Consider the following 21,816-nt stretch of genomic DNA (forward strand, 5'->3'; position numbering starts at 1 on the left):
GTATGTCTGGATGGTATTTTTTCGTGGAAACACAGGGTGTAACATGTTTACTTTGAATATTGTTCATTGGTTTATCGATTCAGAGTTGATATCCGGATCCGGTTACGTACTTTATCAGAGTTTCCGATTTCAAACTGAATGTTGAGACATACATGACCAATAAAGACACAATATAGTAAACATGCGGGGAAAACTCGACCTGGAATTGTTATCGCGATGGGTGACATAAATCCAACCGTTTTCCGAACACCGTTATCCACATACCAACCATCGTCGAGGAGGTGTTTCATTCAGACATTTTGACTCTGGAAAATCCAAAGCACGAACCCGGACATCACAGACCTATCGAAACCTATTGTCCAATTTCCCAAACATACATTTCGATATACAAGAGCACATTGCATGTGGGTAACCGATGATTTTGATGGGATGCACCAACACAAGTAAATATGCGATTGCACAAATGTATCGGAGTCGTTGTTGGTGTATATTTTGTCACTGCCCGTTGTAACAATATACAAAAATATCAAATTGTCGGGTGTGGCTGTCAGTTTTCAAAACGAAAATGGTATTGTTACCCAGAGAAAAGATAGATTTCCAAGTGCAAACGGTATTGGTACTCAGGTAAATGATAGTTTTCCAAACGAAACGGGTTTGCTACCCAGGGAGAAAATATATTTCCAAAAGAAAATGATTAGTTACTCTAGGTAAAAGTAGTTTTCCATGTGAAAATGTTTGTTGCTGTAGGATAAAAATATATTTTCAAGTGAAAAAGGTTTGGTACTCAGAGAAAAAATATATTTCCAAGCGAAAAAGGTTTGTTACCCAGAGAAAAAATATATTTCCAAGTGAAAAACGTTTGTTATCCAGAGAAAAAATATATTTCCAAGTGAAAAAGGTTTGTTGCTCAGGGAAAAAAATATATTTCCAAGTGATAAAGGTTTGTTATCCAGAGAAAAAATATATTTCCAAGTGAAAAAGGTTTGTTACCCAGGGAAAAAATAGATTTCCAAAGGAAAGGGGGCTTGTTACTCTTGGAAACGATAGACCCCCAAGTGAAAATGTATTGCTACTCTGAGTAAACGATAAATCTCCAAAGGACAATGGTATTTTTACTCTGGTAACGACTGACCTCCAGGTGAAAATGGTAATTTTACTTGGGTAGGTATCGTATGTTTAGTGTCGTTGGTGTTGGTAAACGTAGCTGTCGAGTTGTACAATATACTTGTCGTGAGTCTACAATTACGAAGGGAGAGAATGAAATTACTATTATGAGTGCCAGAAGGTTGTTGTATGTAGATTTGACAGTAACCCTATCATTCGCATATGACAAACACAATCATGACCATTAACTAACTTGCTCGGTCTCGATCAATGCAAAAGAGATGATTCGTTTTTTGAAACCGTAGCGAAGACCACATGTAAATCTATGCGATAGACTTCTATCTCCTTACATTCAGTCGTGTCGTGTCCATTTTAATACGGATCCCACATGCACACACTAACGCCGTAAACAGAAGTCGATGATTTTGATTAATAAAAATATTTCTTGACTACATCAGAATGTCTATGTTGTAGAAAGTAAATACTTTTATGGTGTTGTGTGTTTAATGAAAGCGATTGGTTACAAGTATGTTTTGGCGGAATAAAATTTATTTTTCTGTATGTGACAGTTTGTGAGGAAATGAAAATAGATTCGTGGTTTTAATTGAATTGCGCTGTTTTAATGTACGTTTCAACAGGTAGACTTGACACTGAACAACAATTCGACCCACAAAACATATTCGTTGTATGATTTGTCACTGGTGTGTAAAGGGTTAGGAATATTTTGAATGATAATATCTACTAGTTGTTTTGTTGTGAGGTCGATCATGTGGTGACTCAGCACTTTTCGTTAGCAAACTAGATTGATCTATGTGAAAGATGTAAGGATCGTGGCTAGAAACATATGTACTTTGTTGTTGGAGTAGCTGATTTACTGCTATGGTGTTGACATAACCCTCTGGAAGTGAGTATGCTTTTCTTTCACGAAAGTTTACGTGGCTCCGTTGTAATAAATTTGTGTTGACTAAACTCGGATGGATACCGCAATTGTGCTGGACTTACACATGGTATTCGCATACTGCACGCATACAAACTTTTGTGTAAACAACTCTGATGTTTCTGTTGGTACTAGTGCTGTGTTGAACTATTTGGTTCTTAAGACACATGAACACCCATTCAGACAATAAAGGTCTTGTGATATCGAAACAGTTTGTAGAGTCTAACCAACCATTCTTTAGTTTCGTAATGCGAGAATATCGAGTAAAGTTAATTACTTAGTGCGATGTTAATATCCTTCGTACTTTTGTAAGAGTTGTGGAGTAACATACCAAGTAACTAGTTGACACAAACAAACTATTGAATGACTGCTAACGCATTGAGTTCATAATCCAAGAGGGTGAAATTTGTTTACTGTTAAACTAACATAACTCGTATCCAGCGAAACAGATACAATCCGGTGATGTGATGTTGGTCAATATCCATTTTGTAAAGATTGAGTAAATCCTCTTCCGTCAGGTGGGTGTGGTTCAAATCAATAGCATGTTACACATAAACATCATTTGTATTGAGGGTGATATTGTTGAGTGATGATGCCGCAACAACACAACAAGTATTATTTTGTATCGTATGTTTGTGCTTTAGGAATAGCGAAGTGTGTGATATTTTGGATATCTGTTTCGGTTGAAACTAGGGTTGTCCTTGGGTCTTGTGTTGGGTAAATCAGAACTATGTCTAGAATTCAAGCACGTCCAAGTAACGTCTTTTAGTGACAGAGTATTGTGATGACATTTACTTTAGCGAATGACAACGGAAAAACTTCCAATTTCTCTGATCGTGTGTGTGTGTGTGTGTGTGTGTGTGTGTGTTTTACAAATAATTCCAGTACACCTAACTATAGGATACATTTAGTAAACATCGTGCAAATTGTTTCTTTGTGATGGTAACGACTTTCGGCGGCTTAGTTTCATGTCGGGAATTATTATTTGAGGGTTCAAAAACAATTTCAATCAATACTAGAAATGAGCAACAATACAAAACACGTTTAGCAAATAACAGTGTAGCAAGTACTTTTTTGATATTACGAGTGTTGGATACTAGACACTTCTAGTTGAATTGGATGCATCTAACAAACATATCACAATTTACTTTTACAATAATCAAAGTCTTAGAGTGTATAACCTCGCGATATTTTACATTTAGCACGCACAATGGGGAGTTACTGAAATGATTAAGAATTGATCACTAGCTTCGAACGGTACTCGATACTCAAAGTGATATTTTCACACTCTGTAAAGTGCATATGTTTCAATTCTCTGTCGCAAATTCCGACAGTAACGACATTGATGTTAAATCCTTACCCGTGGTTATTGCAAGTGAATCCTAAACATCGCAACAGTCGGTATGGAAATCGAACGCGTGCCTACTTTTAGATAGGTGACACTAACAAGTTTATTACACCCGTGAAATACTCTGAAACGTCGATTCGTGATTGTGTTAGCTATATTCATCTTCCATATCTGTGGACACAAAGATATCTTGACTTTGGTTACAACTCACTCGAAACGAATTGTCGCGGGTAATCTAGAAAAGCACAAGTCGAAGACGAATGATTTGATTTCAATAAACTAAAAAAATTCCTTTTGTTTTGATGTTGGATTTAATACAATTTGTATGACTATACCGAATCCGAATCCGAAAGTGCAATGTTACTTTAGTAGAAAAATTGGATGACTCGCATTTTGATATTGATAGATGTGTAGAGTAATATGACTAGTTTATAAAATCTCGGTAATGTTTTTTCGTCATGTCTGTGATCAACAAATATGTGATCAAGTCTTACCATTCGATATTAACTTTCGCAGTCGGTGTAATTTGTTGAAGTAACAATACCGACGAGTTCAATAATATTCCCCATCGATGCATTCGAATAATCCGTCAGCTGCAAGCGGATTTAAAACTTGATGGTGTTTCGCGGTTAACTCAAGTCAGTGGTCGTGTTTGTGTTGATTTCAGGAATGATCATGACGAGTTGCCTGGGTAGATTAGTTAATGTGGTTGTAACTACGACCGTACAGAGTTGCTGACATCCCAATATCTTTTACGCTGTAATATACGGATTTAATTGTGATAAATTAATTCTCAGTTATTGTTCAGACATTCAAATCTCGTATACTCAAAATATAATATGTCCAAGTCAAATGGTATGTGCGCCGATTAGTAAATACTTTGTCTTCAGAATAGTACCAACCTTTACAATTGAATAAAAAGATAGAGCATACGAATACAACCAGGATGAATTAATTCAAATTTGTGAGTTGTAATGATATAATCAAGTAAGTGAAACTAGATTTTTAACAATTGTTAATGTTGTGAATAATTCTTTTGAGTATGGTAAGATGTTAAAATATCTATTTGATAAACGGAAAGCAGGATTGTGAATAGAGTTGTAATGTTACATTACTTGTTTCAAAGTATAATCTTGAAATGTGGCTGGATCAAAGTTGGTAGTCATGTTTGTCAATCCTATTTCAATTCACACAATGTCAAAGTCCAAATATTTCATTCTGGATTATTTGGATTTACCTTTAGTACATCCCGCGAATGGATTTAAAGTTGGTGAATTACCAAAATGATTGAATATTATCGGGTCAGAGATAGTTGGTATTGATTCTATAAGTGTTAAAACAGCGGCGTGGAATGTGTGAATGATCCGATGAGGGTGAATGTTGGCGTCAGTAATATTCAGGTTACGTTCGATTCAACAGATCGCGTTAATAGGATTTGAGTTGGGTCGAATCAATACATTCAAATACGATTCAACTTGATTTGTGTAGTGAGTTACACTGATGACTCTCACTTTACCAAACGATATGGCATCGAACAGCGTCATTAACACTATGCGAGTCGGAGCAACTTCAAATTTTCACGTCGGCGTCAAATTCGTCTCATCACCCAAAAGAGGTGGCGTTAGCCAATATCTCAAAGGTATATTCATCGACGGCAATAACGAAGAGATATCTTTCACGTGTTTCAATCGTGATTTGTTCGGGAACATTGAGAAAGCATTCACCAAACGAAAAAAACTCATGGTCAAATCCGGTTGGGTTCAAATTGACAAGTTTACTGGAAAACCTGCTGTATTACTGGGACGGGCTTCGTCAGTAACTCTACATGGAAAATCGAGACATACGACTGAAGAATACCCATTATTGACCTGTGAATCGGTATACGGAAATAAAGATGAATACGTCTCGATCGCCGCTACTTGTGTTTCTCGAGAGGAGAAGACGGTCAATTCTGGTGCCGGAAAGGAGTTGAAATTATACAGTTTTACATTGAAGGATGATACTGGCGAGGTGGTTTTGGATCAATGGAACAAAGCCTCGCTCGTACCCGGAAAGAAATATCAACTCACTCGTGTTAAAAACTGTGTCGGCAGCTTGAAAATCGATTCGTTAACTAGACTTGTTGAATTGAAAGAATAGTTTGCATATTTGTATACCACAATACAATATTTCGCGTAAAATGTATGACCTATGTGATTCGACAACCGGGTTAGTGCGGTGTTGTTCTACTGATCGAGGTGTGAAAATTGCGCTATCGCGATGAAGTTGTGACTGTGAACAGCAGACTATTCTATAGGTGCGAAACAGCGAATAAGCCGAAAGTATTATTCAGGTGGCAATCAATAGCGAGGAAAGCGGTCATTTGACACGACTAAACTACGACATCATATATCATAATTTACGATCAAACTATTTCACACTGACCGGTCTAGTGTAATAATCGATAGTAGCGACTGCACGGAAACAATTCAGCGCGCAGGTCATTCGAAATATAGGTCGCACTGCTTAATCCTCACAACAAGCCACGTTTCCGTCTGCGCGGTTATTGTTGGTGACTCGTACATATTCAACACCACGCGAGAGATACCTGAAAGTGCGAATCACCGCCACGCCCGTAAGAACACATGGTAAATCACCACAGAACCCGTAAGAATACACGACAGGCGAATCACCGCCACCGCCTATAGCAAAAAAGGCGAGTCACGACCACGAGTTTTCACGGCGAATCACGACCACACCCTATACCCAAAAGTGCGAATCACGACCGCATCCATAAGAACACATGGCGCATCACCGCCGAGAGGGGGGTCTAAAAAGGCGCATCACCACCACGAGTTTCCAGGCGCATCACCGCCGCACCCATAAGAACCCTATGGCGATTCGCGACCGATCTACTATACTACTGACGTCGAGCGCGGAATGCCCGCTGGCGTAACTAAGGACCTGCACGAGAAAACTGGTCACAAAAAATCTCGCGGATGCACTTGTCCGGATAACTGTGAAAATCCGGCCCATAGATGCATGGCGACCACTACAGCTGACGTCGAGCGTGGAATACCCGCTGGCGTAACCAAGGACCTGCACGAGAAAACTGGTCCCAAAAGCTCTCGCGGATGCACTTGTCCGAAGAACTGAAAAAACTTCGGCCCATAGATGCATGGCGACAGCTACAGCTGACGTCGAGCGTGGAATGCCCGCTGGCGTAAATAAGGACCTGCACGAGAAAACTGGTCCTAAATGCTCTCGTGGATGCACTTGTCCGAATAACAGTAATGATTCGGCCCATAGATGCATGACGACAGCCACAGTTATGAGTATTTTCCCAGAAGGTTCAAACAAAGCAGCTATTGCCGGTCAACCGGATACACGCCCGGTCATGTCCGACAAGGAGTCTGGGGATTTTAAGATGCACGTCTCTCCAGAAATAGGGTCCCCGGCGGAAAAGGAGTCCGTCGGCGTGACGATAGGTGCGGGCACGCACCGGGATCAGAGGCCTACATCGAAGGACCTCGCCCTCTCTCCACCAACACCAAAACCCCGATCATCACGAGGCTCACACCAGCCCATGGCTGGGCCGGTTACTGCGTTTGTTTTGCAGAAAGACACTCACACAAGCGTCAAGACGGAACTTGAAAATATTTGTGCACAATCTGTAGCGCTGGCCAAACTCCCGTACAAACCTCCTGACCTGACGACTCCAGAATATACCATTATTTCTGATGAAGTGTGGAAAGCCGTCTACGCGCCGTTTGCGCCCGCGCTCGAGGACCTGCGGGGACACCTCGGCACCCCACAAACCATGAAATACAAATGCGACATCAAACCTAAGGATCCTTCGACCGAACCATTTGTATCTGGACTTTATAATTTGAAGGGGGAGGGCCAGGCGAAGGTATCGAAAGAAGCCCGAGGAAGAGAAGTACTCTCCCTCTTAGATTTGAAGAAAGACAAGTGGAAGGGTCTACACCAGTTACTGTTGTTAAACCTGTGGACATGCTTTGTAAAAACTCGAACTGACGAAAACCTACACCCCTTATCTGCTATGCGCGGGGAGACCGTGGAAGACTTTACGTTTAAGAAACACCTGTCGCAACTAAAGGTTCAAATAAGGGGAGGAGTAGAGACGCGAGAAAGACACGTCGCACGAGGACAACTTGAGGAGTTATCCATGAGGTATAACCTTACCATACGACCGACATTAGTAGAACAAGCAAAGTCAATGAATCCGATACTTCTGAATTATATGGCCACACAAAAGCTATTTAAGGCAGAAGTGGGGGACGAAAAGTTATTTCAGTCTCGATGGATCTATCGTGGGACGTCTTGTGATGGTGCCCTGGTCTATACGCCATATGCCTATAGGAATAATGCGGGGGAGAAATCTACCGCTCAAACGGTGATGTCAACCACGAGTAATAACTATGAAAACCACCACCCAAATGAAAATGTCAAACCAACCGTTTCGACTCATGGGAAGCAACAGTTGCAAACTCGTCGAGCGCGAAACCAAACCGATGGAATGACGAAAATCATTGGTGAAACACCTACAACAACGCGAGTGCATCCGGTTACCACTGCGAAGGCTCTGCAAAACTCCACGGATGACGTCGGTAGCGGCATTGGAAAGGGCTACCGAACTCTGGACCACAGCCATAAGGTAAGTATAGAAACGAGCATTTTACATTCATCAGGAGACGACAAGTACGACGCATCCACGGGTAGTGACGAGCTGATGACCATTACCTTGACGTCAACGATGGCTGACGCATCGCCACTGTCTGGGCAGAAAAACCAAGGGTTGGGAACATCCGTACCTGAATATTTCCGACTATCAAGAACCACTGCGGGGAAGACAGCCGCAGATTTCGTTAACTACAACCACACTCGATGGTTGCACGAACTGGGGATGATGGAAGGTGGATACAAGGTAAGTGGATTAACCTTGGTCGAAAGGATGATTATGGCAGGTACGAAAATGATACCTATCGTGGAACCAGTGGTTGTAATAATGGTGATAACCGGGTTGATTGCTCTGTTGATCGTAATACGGGTAAGTTATATAAAGTGTCGTCGACGTAGAACATTAAATCGCATGAGGAAAACGCGAAGACGAAACCGAACAAGTCAATGGATGGCGATAAGTGTAATACGGAACACAACGGAGAATAACAAGATTTGAGGGTAAGAGAATTGATTCTCAAAGTTTAGGTGTAAGTTCGTTACGTAGTTTGGATAGGGAAGTGTAAGATGTAATGTTTTGATTTTGGGAAATTCTTAAGTAACCTTGTGATAGGTATCAGGAATACAAAAATAATCCCGGCGATGCATTGTTTGTAATTGGTTTCAAGTGAATTATTTTACGTAATGGGCGTAAACGGAAAAAACTGAAACCTCGTAACTAGAAATATGCTGATCATGGTAAGATAGCTATGTAAAGCAGCATAAATGAATGGCAGTGCATCGTTTATAATAGGTATCAAGTGAATTATTTTACGTAATGGGCGTAAACGGAAAAAACTGAAACCTCGTAACCCTAGAAATCTGCTGAGTCATGAAATAATAATTCGAGAGAATGGTAAAAGAAAAAAGGTTGACGTGTGAAAAGACTGAGTCAATAAGGTGATCACCATGAACGGGTAATGTTGGTGTATAGTGCACTAGTTCCAACAATTCTTTACCATTTATAGACGCACAACAATCTATATGTACCGAAATCCCAGCGTAAATCGTATACTTCTTGTCCTTTCGCTTGTAAATGCCCATGTATAGCGAAGTCTCTGCGAAAATCGAATTCTCTTCCGTTTTTTCGCTTTGCGAATGCCTATTGCCTAGCCGGGGCATGCCCCGGTAGCGCTCATAACAAGCTTTCACTGCCTATTCTCTCAAAGCCGCGCACAATAAAGAAACAGTGATTTACTCTCTCCTATTCATAAAATTACCGAGCAGGTAGGGCAACATAGCATGGTTGCCCCTAAGGTGTGATGTAACAATCGTATCTATATCTGAACTCGGTTACCGTCATATGCGTTTAGTCGACCTTTGCTGGTATAGGTCGATTTTGATGGTGTTTCACACCATGATAATTCTTGAAACTTGGTATGTCATGTCGTGATGGTGGTATTTAACACTGTCCTAAGTTTCAGGGTTTCTACTCAAAGTTTAGGGTAGTAATTCCGTTTCCAAAGTTGAGTGTGTGCTGATCCGTCATGTATCGCAAACAGATTTTACTCAAAAGCCGGTATTGGTATCCATTGATTTTGACGATGTTCCATACCGAGATCGGTCATGACATTTGGTACGGTAAGTCTTAATGTTGGTATCCAACGGTGTACCAAGTTTCAAGTTTGACACTGAACTATGTTAGTGGTAATTTCGTTTCCTAAGTCGAGTGAGAGCTGACTCGTCATTTATCGCAAACATATTTTACGCAAAGCCGGTATTGGTCTCCATTGATTTTAACGATGCTCCTTAGCTAGATCCGTCATGAGCATTTACATGGTATGTCTTGATTTTAGTATCGAACGCTGTGCCAAGTCTCAAGGTTGTCACTCAATGATTAGGGCAGCAATTTCGTTATCAAGGTCGAGTATGGTAGAGATTTGCGCTGATCTGACACTTAGCCTACCTAACGCATTGCGGATTTCACGCAAAAGCCTGTGTATCTGTGTTAACGCTAACTGTGTTCCATACTGAGATAGGTGATGAGATGATGATATCATGAAACAGTTTACTAACATCCTCGGTTTGCATTCAAATATTTAGTATTATTTTATATTCTCCAATGTCAATTTCACCGTGAAATTGTGGCCTTCAGGCCATTTGCTCACAATTATACAACCCCTGTCAAGCGCGATAGCTGTTTCGTTTTCGATGGCGGCTAACAGCAGTTGATCGCTTGATCAGCCTATTCCTCAGTAAATTTTAGGCAAAATTCGGTGTTGGTCTGTTCGTATTAATTTTGACAGTGTGCCATACCGAAAACGGTCATGATGAGGCTGCTTCTCGATGATTTCATGTAACAGTGTATACCTAGTTTTCGGCTTTCATCCACGTATTTATTCGGTAATATATTTTCCGAAGGCGATTTTGTAGCAGACATATAGACACTATAGACCAGTGGTTCTTGACCTTTTTTCTTCCAGCGCCCCCTTTCAAAAATTATCGTGCTCCAGCGCCCCCCCCAACTTCATATTGTAAGGAATGTAATAAAGACAATGAGTAATAGGGAGGGTCGTAACAGCACTTCGTCAGCCCCCTAAAAACGATTGCCTTGCGCACCCATAGCGTGATAAACCGAACTTCTGAGCGCTTCGCCCCCACGAACCCCATATCGTGATTTTGATGGTCAGCAAAGTTTGTGTGGCCTGGTCGCCCTAGGTACCAAAATTTTCTATAATGCATGAATGAATAGGTGAGTCGCTATATACTTTTTATCCTCTCAGCCCACGTAATCAAATTTACCAGTAGCACTGAGTGAGCTGTTGTATAGGAAAATAAAGGCACGTAATTAATAATTAAACATATTCGGGCGTGCCCGCAGGTACAATTATTCGTTACCAGGGCCGTAACAGCACTTCGTCAGCCCCACCCCAAACAAAAAACGTTGGTCCTGGGCCCCCACCGGGTGATAAACCAAACTTCCGGGGTACTTCACTCCCAGACCCCCATTAGGCTGTCCGCTATTTGCTGATAGCCTATTAGGTATATACATTGGGTGTCCATTTACTTATGCAGCTATTCTCGCCTAGTCGCGCGAAGTGCAAAAAATTTCACTAATTAATGATTGAATTGGTCAATATCATCGGGAATTGCATGTAAATTGAGATCAATTTTTATCCTCTCTCAGCTCACGTAAACAGATTTACCGGTAGAGCTGAGTGAGGTGCAATGTTCCCTCTAAGCTGCGCACGTGCGCAGTGCTGACACGGTCTCTGCGCACAGAAAATCTACGTTGCGCACAACAAATCCGGAGTTATGACCCTTTTTTAGTCGTTACGCACTGTTGTCCAAGGGTCAGCGCAGTGAGTTGTTGAGTGTGCGCAGACTCATCAAAACTTAAAGCGAACATTGTGAGGTGTCTTGGAAACTGTAGGGCCCGTTACTAATAATTAAACATATTCCGGCGGGCGAACCCATTGGTATGACTTCGTTGCATGATGTTATTTCGTGACCCCCTGTCTGCAATATCAAAAAATATAGAATCGCTCAACGGAGATATCGCCCAACAGGAATATCCCTGTCGCCCAATCGTACCAAACTAAAAGACGCACACGATTTCAGATTGGTATTTCATCACTGACATATAATTTTTCCCTGCCAGATGGAATTCGTCTTCTTGGGTTCAGATTGCCAAGACAGGAACATTCGGTGTCAATCATTTAGGCGCCCATGGACAAGTAAACCTATAGCCTATGTATTTTGAAGGCTATATGTAACGAAGTTTTCGGTGTTAATTTGCTCTGAATACTCATTAAGGATATGTCCTATCACCACATCATCTGCTGCCAAATCGATTTTTCTCCAGCGCCCCCCATACCGCCCCCCTAAGCCCAGCGCCCCGCATATCGCCCCCTGAGCGTTTCCGCCCCCCTTCAAAATCGCCAGCGCCCCCTGGGGGGCGCTGGTGGCAAGGTTAAGAACCACTGCTATAGACCGTAAGCCGTATGTGTCGTGTGACAGTCTCCAGCCTCAAGGCCAAAATCTCCCAAGCTGTACAGCAGGGGTGTCAAACTCAACTGACGTCGCGGGCCGGATTCAACACTTCAGACCACTCGCGGGCCGCACCTAAATTTCCCATTCCCAAAATCCATGCCTTATTTTTCATTTGAATACTCCATTAACCAACGTATATGCACAATAGTGTGTTACATTATTTTTCGAATCATGGGGGTTCTATTCCAGGTGCACCTTTAATTCGCAAACAGTGGAATTGGCAATAATACGATGATTGGGAGGATGAGTAAAGTTATGACCCCATAAAGCAGTGGCTCTAACGATGGTTTAAGTTGGCATATTTCTATGCTCTCTTCGTTTTAGTGATATATTGGCATGAACCGTGCGAATGCGTTGTGAGGAATGGAAACACGGTCGTTGGAATTTGCCTCATAGTATTATATCGCGAATCGAGTTTCACTAGAGGCTGTAGACCTCTGATATATTTTCCATGTAACCTGCATATCAGGGTTCTAGGCGTTTTCTCTTCTGTGAATAACTAATCATTCGTCAGTGAAATGACTTCGCACTTTCTTGCCTTCTCGGAATTGGGTGTCAAAGTCAGCGACCTGGTATTAATGGTGACTAGAAACCACAACGCCGTAGTCTGGTGGTTATAATGTTGCCCATAAACATGCTCGACATGTGCTATCTTGAAGGACTTAGTTGGTTATATTTCTTACTAAAAATCTCAACATCTTTTAGAAATGTTCTCGATACGACAAGCATTTATCAATCTACTCAAAATTGCTTCGCCGGCCGGATGAAATCACCTGACGGGCCGGATGCGGCCCGCGGGCCGTATGTTTGACACCCCTGCTGTACAGGGACCGAATTTCCGAGGCTGCTATCCGTAGTTCTTCAGAATGATGTTTTGGATTCAATATGACATGTCCAATGTATGAGATAACAATTGCGTATGTGTCCGAACTCGATGACCTTTCCAGTTAGGCTTACGCAATCTCTCGAATTATAGTCATTTCCATTTCTGCAGATAATTAGTCAGGTATAGTGCGAACATGAACCGTGTCGAATCTTTGTTCCGTACGCCGCTTACGCAGTTACCACACTTCAAGTGATCAAGTCACAGCTCACCGGCAGACCTCTCGCGGCACATACGTTAAAATCACTGTTGTCGGGAAGTTCGTGTTACCGTACCACTATGAGTCATACTCTATAGTACCACCAACTCATTTGTTTACGTTGGAAAACGCCATTGTGACGTCATGTTGATAAAAAGTCGCTTGCAGCCCTTGCCCTACCACCCGATATTGTCACGAGCCGCCACTGTTAACAATACAAAGAAACTGCAGCCTATCGGTATGATGCTTCTACTGTTACACTCCCATCGCCTGGTTTAGTGGGTGCATGATGCTGTACAAGTGTACAGTTTGCAGAAATCTGAGGAAATCACTCAGTACAGCAGCATACTGTATACAGGCTGTAGCTAAATAACTCGGGCTGTCCAAAATGGAGTGTTTTCAATGTCTTGTTTCCGAAGTAATGTGATGCTACAATAGCAAATAGACATAGTGGGGTATTTGGTCCAGATTAAGTAAGGCATTGGCTCAAGAGACATTTCCAATACGCATGTTACTTATACTTCTGTTCGCATTCGCCAGTTACTAAAATTGACGATTTTTCGATTTTTTTAAATAAAAAATATCATTATCTCAAAAAAAGAGCCAATTCAAAGAATCGAATGTCATTTTCAGACTCAGCAGCCCCAAAATACCCAGAAACCATTAAAATATCGTTGGCACTCAGAAATTTTTTTATTTTTTGTTAGTCAGTGTTATCAATATATCATGTACATGAGTGAGGCTTGGGTCGTGAGATGCCAACAAAATTCCGGGTTGCGTCGCGGTCTAAGTTTAAGAACCACTGCTGTAGGGGAAGGACAGTTTTCTGAGGTGCTTTCATAAGTGTCTCTGTCTCTGTTCAAAGGCTGCTGCTTGATTGAAAGATCAGCCTGCAAATGTTCTTGCAATACTGTGGTCCGCTATGAATAGGATGATAATTGAAGAGCTTCTTGGAGGTACAGAACTTCAATATACAATTGACTAGTTTATTCATATTGAAATGAACCCGAATATTTTCGGCTGACACTCGTCAGGGGGTTAGCAACTAGTAGAGAATTGGAAAGAACATTGTATTGTGTCAGCCGAGAATATTCCGGTTCATTTCAATATGAATATACTATTCAATAGGATGATAATTCGAAACATGTTGATGTAGGTTATTCGTATAGCCCTAACCTACCGCCAGTACAGTCTTATCCACTACAATACGTGTGATATGCTACTGAATTGTGAGCATATAGTTGAACTAATCGACTTGCAACACTCAAAATCCTGCACAAAAATCCTATGACATGAATATTGAATGTATTCCTTATGAAAATTGCAGTACAGTCGAGACCAACGACAATGAGTTTCCGACGATCCAGGTGTATCAAAAAAGTTCAGACCAACGGCAAAAAAGCCTTCCGCCGATAGACAGTGATCCTTTTTGTGACTTTTTGCTGGCGACAAGGTTGTGTCGGACCGACCGCGAATTGCATCCCAAGTGAAGCTTGCTTGGCGATGATTCAATTCAGTTCATAACTGAGTCCATCTGTTACCACAATGTAGACTAGTACAGACAAAGTATAGCCTCATTCCTTCTTCGGCCCTAGTAGACTGAGACTGGAAAAACACCGCCTCCTTGTGTGAACACCTGAAATACATTTGAAGAGGAAACTAAGCAGGCAATCGCAAGTGCTATTAAGCATTCTATATTGGTTTTATGGACATCATTATGTAGTTCCAGGCACGGGACTTCACAATTGGTAGTTGCTACCATTCTACAGGCAGGTTTGGAGTGCTACCATTCTACAGGCAGGTTTGGAGTGCACTAACTTGGGGCAGGAGTGATCTTTGGTTCTTGGCAACGTAGGATCCTGGGCTACATCTGCGATAATCTGTGTCAATTCATCGACTTCGTGCACGATTTTATTGACGTAGATACAGGCGTTGTCGGCTTCCATTTGAAAATCACAGTTCCTACACTGCATCAGAAATGGCACGTTAAAATCGGATCAAAATATAGTTCCTTCAAAACCAATTTACCGAATAAAGAAGGATTCTGTTCTGTTTGTCTTCTTTCGGATAGAGCATGTTATTGCTGAAACAAATATAAATTAATACACGAAAACATCGGAACGGAACATTGTCATCGTACCATTCTTGACAAAATTTGATTCCCACAAAACCGGGGCCTTTCAGTTGCGTGCCCTCTTCCGTCATATTTCCTGAATTTGTTCCGAGTGGTTGGACAGAGAAGATCGGACTAATTTTTAAAGTAATCTGTGACGAAAATACAAATGCATATCAATAACAACTGTATTCCAGTGAGTGAATGAGGGGTATTATTTTAGAATTGCAAGGGAAAATATAGCATAGTGCAGACATAGCCTATGGTATCTTACTGTACATAATTTCAAAATTAGTCAAGCTTTTCACATAATGCAGAAAATGCTAGATGCTACCAAAATACGTCCACAGTAATCTGAAAAATCCCAACAGCGTAACTAGTAATGGCAGTAAATCAGGCAGTCACATTTCTATAATTGAATTGATTTGTAGGCCACAATAAACATGAAGGAGACTACAGCATGGAATGGATATTGATATGCAAACATAATGATTAATATGATAACATTAATCATGAAATTCACAGGATTACTAGTCTGCAGTCAACCGCGATAACGGTTACCAGTGAATTCGACAATTCGTGGTCCTTAATCCCAACATATCCATATGCTAACCCGAAGCCTATTTTGACCCCTAACCAGAATACATTAATACATGCATCCCGAGTTTACCATGTTCTTAATTTAGCAATTTTATGTAGGCCTATATCGCAATTCACACGGGTGAAGCATTTACATTATATCACTTTCATAAAAATGATATTTCTGGCATTTCGAATGCCGAATTCTCTGGTAACCGTGATAACGTGCCTCATAAACAATTCGATATTCTCTTACTCATCAAAACTCTTTATTTTACAATACTTTCTGATGGCGGCGACAAGATCTAAGTACGCTTTTGTGGCAGGAGAGTCCGGTAGCTCGGCCAGAAACGATTTACCTTCATCGCAACACCTAGCCAGTCTAGGGTCCAAGGGAACTTTACCAAGAAAAGGAACGCCCATATTTTTAGCCATAGCTTCCGCCCCTCCTAAGGTGGGCGGAAATATCTCCGAAGTCTTTGTACATTTGGGACAAACGAACCAGCTCATATTCTCGACTACGCCGATGATAGGCAGGTCGACTTTGCGGCAAAAATTAATTTCTTTTCTAACGTCGTTCAACGCCACCTCTTGTGGCGTGGTAACAATGACCGCTCCATCAATTTTTGCTTTCTTCAAGTATTGCACGACGGAGAGATGTTCGTCTGAAGTACCGGGCGGTGTGTCTACTAATAAAAAGTCCATGTCTTCCCAGTCTACGTCGCGCAAAAACTGTTTGATAAGCCCATTCTTCTTTGGTCCTCGCCATATCACTGCGTCCTTTGCGCTCGCTAGTAAAAAACCCGCGGACATCACGGCTAAATTATCTTGCACGTAAACCGGAGACCATCCAGACCCACTATTGTGCACTTGCTCACCAGCTAGACCCATGACTACAGGCACTGACGGACCACATATATCAACATCCAAAACACCGACTTGAGTGTCTTCATCCATCGCCAGGCCGTAGGCCAAATGTGAAGTCACAGTGGTTTTTCCTACTCCGCCTTTTCCGGATAATATCAAGACCTTGTGTTTCACGTTGGCGAGACGTTCCTTGATCACATCGATGTCGGGGTCTGGGGGCTTTGGCACTGATGACGCACAGATGGTCTGGTTCGGACAGCCAGCGCATGCAGATGACTTGCCGGCATCCTTACTGTCGGTGCCAGGACAATGATCGTTGGCATTTTCTGGTTTTTCTGACATAGTTAATGAATATTATGCGACTGAAAAAATAAGTTTAGACTTTTACATCACAACAAAGATATTGACAGCGTCCCATCTTAAATAAACAAGGCACAAAGCTTCATAGTGATCGCATAGATATCTAGCAGTTGAATTGTTGATAGTGTAGTAATGGACTCTTTCATTAATATATGATGGTAAATAATGACAGGTCTTATGTAAAATTTAACTAGTAGGCTGATACAATAAATATATTCCATAGAATTGCTCCGTTCAGTGCAATGTGATTGTTCCGTGAGATGTGTGTTTTATTTAGCGAATTTTTGTGTGAGTACATTTAGGTCTACCCATTCAATTGTGGCTACTAGGCCTGTTTGTCATTTCATTTGAAGGTTCAAAAAAATTATAGGTAAGGTAAGCCTATTATGGTGTATCATATGATTGGTAGGGCCTACTGTGCCAGAACACTTTGGCGGCTTCATGGGTAGGCCTATTATAATATTTGGTGACAAATATATAGCTGAACACAGTGAACAGATATCTGACATCTGAGTGAAGTACATAAGTAAATATCGAAAGCTCATTGAGAAATTCCAAGTTAGTGGCACTTGTCTGTTCGACACATATAATAAGACTTGTTGCATTCTATGAATTAATTGCAGGTGACGACACTATTAATCTACAATCACTTTTAATCCATATTTTCATAGATTGCAAATCAGTACAACGAGCAGCGTTCGCACGACTACACCAGAGCAGCTAAATTGAAAGTTATATTGAACCTACGTATGCAACAAAATACGGTATAACAAACTTAGGGCGGAGATAATAAAGTTAGCTGATCCGGGAGAATGCTAATCATGTGATTAAAAACTGCTAATCGGGACACATTTTAGGCGGAGATATTAAAGTCAGCTGATCCGGAAAAATGCTAATCTTGTGATTAAATACTGCTAATCGCGACGCGAAGAAGTTGGGAAAGGTTACGCGCGATTGTTAGTCGAGGTGTCCCGAGTTTTCAATCAAGTGGCGTTATCTGTTGCATCATAATGCGAAAACGCGTAATAGGCTGTCAGTTGTCAAGTTGTTGAATGAAACAGCAGCCTGCTGACAACCATACTACCACTGTAATAGGTAGAATTATCATCGTCAAACGAAAGTCGTGTCCAATTAGTACGGTACAGCTAAGAAACGGATTATAGAACATTGATATCGCTCTGCAATGGTGGGCACTTAATTCGTTGATTGTTTGGTGAAGCCATTACCTAGTTGACAATCGGTACGGTCATTATCGGAAATATTTGTGCGTAGGAATGGTACGCAGCGTACGCAGTTATCGATAGTTTAATCCGGTTTGTTAAATCATGAGATTAACACCAACTTTATGAGCTGCGATCAACCGGTTCCCTTAATCCTGGGTTGATAAATCCTGAGGAACGCGATAATCGACTTCATGGCTAATCCAACTTTATTATCTCCGCCCTTAGACACCGATTCCACACAATCACACAGCTATGCTAGCTATATAGCATATAAGGCAGTGACATGGTAATTGAGTAGTTTTCCAAATCGGAGATATCCTACAGAGTTGGTGTGATTGCATGCAAAATAAGGTCAGTTCGCTAGATGGAGAATAAGGACAGTCACAATATGGGGGTGATGGTGCTGAGGATTGCAGTGAGGGTCATAAGGGTTGGAATTTATGGTTCGGGGTCAGGGTAATTAGGTGGGGTCCTCACGGTTGAGGTTAACAGTTGGGGTAATTATGGTCGGGGTCCTTAGGGTTTACAGTTACAGTTAGGGTAATTATGGTGGGATGAGAGTTATTATTGTTGAGGGTTACCGTTGCCGATAGTGGTTTGGATTTGGGGTTAGGCTCCGTAGGGATAAGGTCTTTATTGTGCGTGCATGAGCGGACTTATCTTATATTGCATGCAATCATACCAACCCTAGCTTCGAGATATCAGCAATATTCACTCACACAAGACGATACTGAATCAAAGAGATAGGAATATTTATCAGTTCGGCGGGCGATTTCATAGGCTGTCTCTCCCATTGAGTTTTTTAAATTAGGTAAGATATCTTCTCTTGAAAGCAGCATTACTATTATATCCCTGGACTCCTTACAGCTTGCTGCTAAATGCAGAGGAGTCTGCAGTCCGTTTGATTTTGCGTTCACATCGGCACCATTATCTAGTAAAACAACAGCGGCCCTAATCTCATTCCATCTACAAGCCGAATGCAACGGGGTCCATCCGTCGTTGGTCTTTGCGTGAATATCAGCTCCTTTGACGATAAGGAACTTTATAACTTCGACATTTCCCTCATATGATGCTCGGTGTAATCCTGAATACCCGTCTTCATCTCTGTGCGACAACACTGACGGAGATCGTTTGAAGATTTCGGTCAAGATATCTAGTTTGCCTTTCTCACATGCCCACAGAAACTTTGATTTCTCATCGTCTGGTTCAATATCATATGTTTCATCATCAGAACTAGAGTTATCAATCATCTGCAAGTTAAGATAAAGGATTGGGTAAATCTTATGCACATATATATAGTTGCCCAGTCACGATTCGTTTAGAGCGCAGATATCACGTCTTAAGCATGTCTAGATCGATTCACTGCGCAGATATCAGGTCCGGACCGTACCTGGGCTCTTTTGGTGCGCAGATATCAGCTCCGGAGCATGTCCGAATACAAATAGTGCGCAGGTATCAGGTCTGGACCATACCTGGGCTCTTTTGGTGCGCAGATATCAGCTCCGGAGCATGTCCGAATACAAATAGTGCGCAGATATCAGCACCTATATGAGCATTGAACATATAATGCCCTAACCAGTGCGCAGATATCAGGTTTGGCGTCTTTTTCATGCGCAGATGTTAGCTTCGGAGCATGTCCGGATACAAATAGAGCGTTGCGACGGTCAACTTAATCGAATACGCAGGTAGGCCTAGTCGACAAACATGGTAAATACTGTTTAAACAGCTAAATGAGAAACTCCGACCATCTGCGCTTTGTTCGGCTCACGCATTAGCACGAAATCCGAGCCGTGTCGAATTCTTCGGGAATAATTGGTAGACAATCCGAGAATTATCAACGAAAAACTCAAATAACTCCGCTTCTACTAGTTGGAATTGATTCAAATTTGTTTTGCATCGTCTTTGAAGAAAATTCAACAATTTCGGGGGGTTGGCAGGAAAATTTGAAATTTTTTCAAACATTTTTTCTAATAAATTAAAAATTTAAATTGGCTCTGCGGTGGCTTATTGTTAGAATTTAACCAAATTTGGCGTGCAGCGTTTTTTAGGGTAACCTGACAATTTTATCAGTGAATGGCTGGAATCTGGAAAAAAAGTTATTTTTGAACGACACTGTACTCATGATACACAAAACCTGAAAGTACCACAGATTTAAACCGCGGTATAAATACAGTAGCCTAGCCTACAACATTTTAATCCAAATTCTGCATGCTCGTAGTAACGTAGAATGGTATGCACGTATAGGCACGTAGGATTTATGACCGCTATATAATTCTTAGTTAGGTTATGTTTTCTTGTACCACTCTTCTCCGCCCTTCGGGTGTGAATACACACTCTTTTCGCAAGGACTGTGGGGCTATTTGAACATTTATCATGACAATTATTCTTATAAGCGTGATAGAAGCATGTGCCAATACTACTCTCTACTTTATAAAATCCAAAGTGTAAAAAATATTATTATTTCCCTAAAATTTTTTCAAGTAGAATTGGATGTAGTACAAAGATATATAACCACTAGAGCAGGGGTGTGAAACATACGACCAGACGATTTTATCCGGCCCGCGAAAAAATTTCGAGTTGATGGAGAAATGCTTGTCCTGCATATTTTTAACAAATGTTCCGATTTTTAGTCCGTGAATAATCCCTCAATGCAACAAAGGTCAAATATGTGCATAGGCCACATTTTAACTATTATTTTTGTGGAGAGAGAGAGAGATCAGATTTATTTTCGCCGGCACCATCGAGGTGCTTTGACGATGGAGATGCGATACGACCTTTAAGCAAGGTCATCTAGTCTGCACCACCGTATTTTTTCGCTCTAGCAGTATTAGCAAAAAATCGGTGACATTGATACGCAATTCCGGGAAGCCAAAATGGAGAACACTGAGTTCAGAGTTTTATGGAAAAAATTAACCTAGAATTAGTTATTCACAGAAGCGAAAAGGCCAATGTGAAATCGTTGCATGCATGAATATATGGAGAATATAGTAGTTACAAAAATGTAATTCAAATATCTGCGTTCGCACTGCTGTATCACTTCTGACTGAAAAGGTTCCCGACTACCAGAGGAAAACGAATCGCGATTTGAATGAACCGAATTCCAACGGCCACATCTACAGTTAAATCTCTTGTATTCCTCTCAACGCATACGCAGAGTTAACGCCAGATTACGACTGAAACAAGGGGATCATAGAAATATGCTTATAACGTCGTAAGAGCCCATGTTTTAGCGATTTGTAACTATATTCAACCAGTCAATATTTGTATTTTTGCAAATTCCATTGTTTGTGAATAAACGTGTCGCTTGAATAGAACCCCTAATCCCCTATGTTCTGAAGGTTTGAATGCGGCCCGCGAAACAACTTGAGTTTGACACCCCTGCACTAGAGTAGCCTAAGTGATGCAAGCAGGCAAAATCTGCCTGAGGACTCCAAAAAAACTGTAAGTGGTCTGTTACTGGTCAGCTTTGACCAGTGACCAGGCCTGACCAT

General features: G+C 41.4%; 4 protein-coding genes across 4 annotated transcripts in view; 1 reads left to right on the top strand and 3 right to left on the bottom strand.

The window, feature by feature from the left end:
- The window catches only part of LOC145453767 (uncharacterized), a 71,270-nt gene that overhangs the window by 13,006 nt on the left and 36,448 nt on the right, over positions 1-21,816 (top strand). The window lies entirely within an intron of this gene.
- LOC145453838 (DNA-directed RNA polymerase II subunit RPB9-like) lies at positions 14,472-15,480 on the bottom strand. Its single transcript, XM_080331818.1, has 4 exons — positions 15,324-15,480; positions 15,212-15,266; positions 15,002-15,150; positions 14,472-14,819 (listed from the first exon to the last, which is right to left on the bottom strand). The coding sequence occupies exons 1-4, from the start codon at positions 15,386-15,388 to the stop codon at positions 14,702-14,704; spliced, it is 387 nt and encodes a 128-aa protein (XP_080187944.1). The 5' UTR covers positions 15,389-15,480; the 3' UTR covers positions 14,472-14,701.
- On the bottom strand, positions 15,976-17,225 carry LOC145453836 (cytosolic Fe-S cluster assembly factor NUBP1 homolog). Its single transcript, XM_080331816.1, has one exon. The coding sequence runs from the start codon at positions 17,082-17,084 to the stop codon at positions 16,128-16,130; it is 957 nt and encodes a 318-aa protein (XP_080187942.1). The 5' UTR covers positions 17,085-17,225; the 3' UTR covers positions 15,976-16,127.
- Positions 18,864-19,609, bottom strand: LOC145453837 (ankyrin repeat domain-containing protein 49-like). The gene has a single exon (XM_080331817.1). It carries the CDS (start codon positions 19,573-19,575, stop codon positions 19,027-19,029), a length of 549 nt encoding a protein of 182 aa, XP_080187943.1. The 5' UTR covers positions 19,576-19,609; the 3' UTR covers positions 18,864-19,026.

Source organism: Botryllus schlosseri, chromosome 13 (assembly GCF_051294905.1).
Source record: "Botryllus schlosseri isolate E-star chromosome 13, Bs_hap1, whole genome shotgun sequence".
NCBI classification, from domain to species: domain Eukaryota; kingdom Metazoa; phylum Chordata; class Ascidiacea; order Stolidobranchia; family Styelidae; genus Botryllus; species Botryllus schlosseri.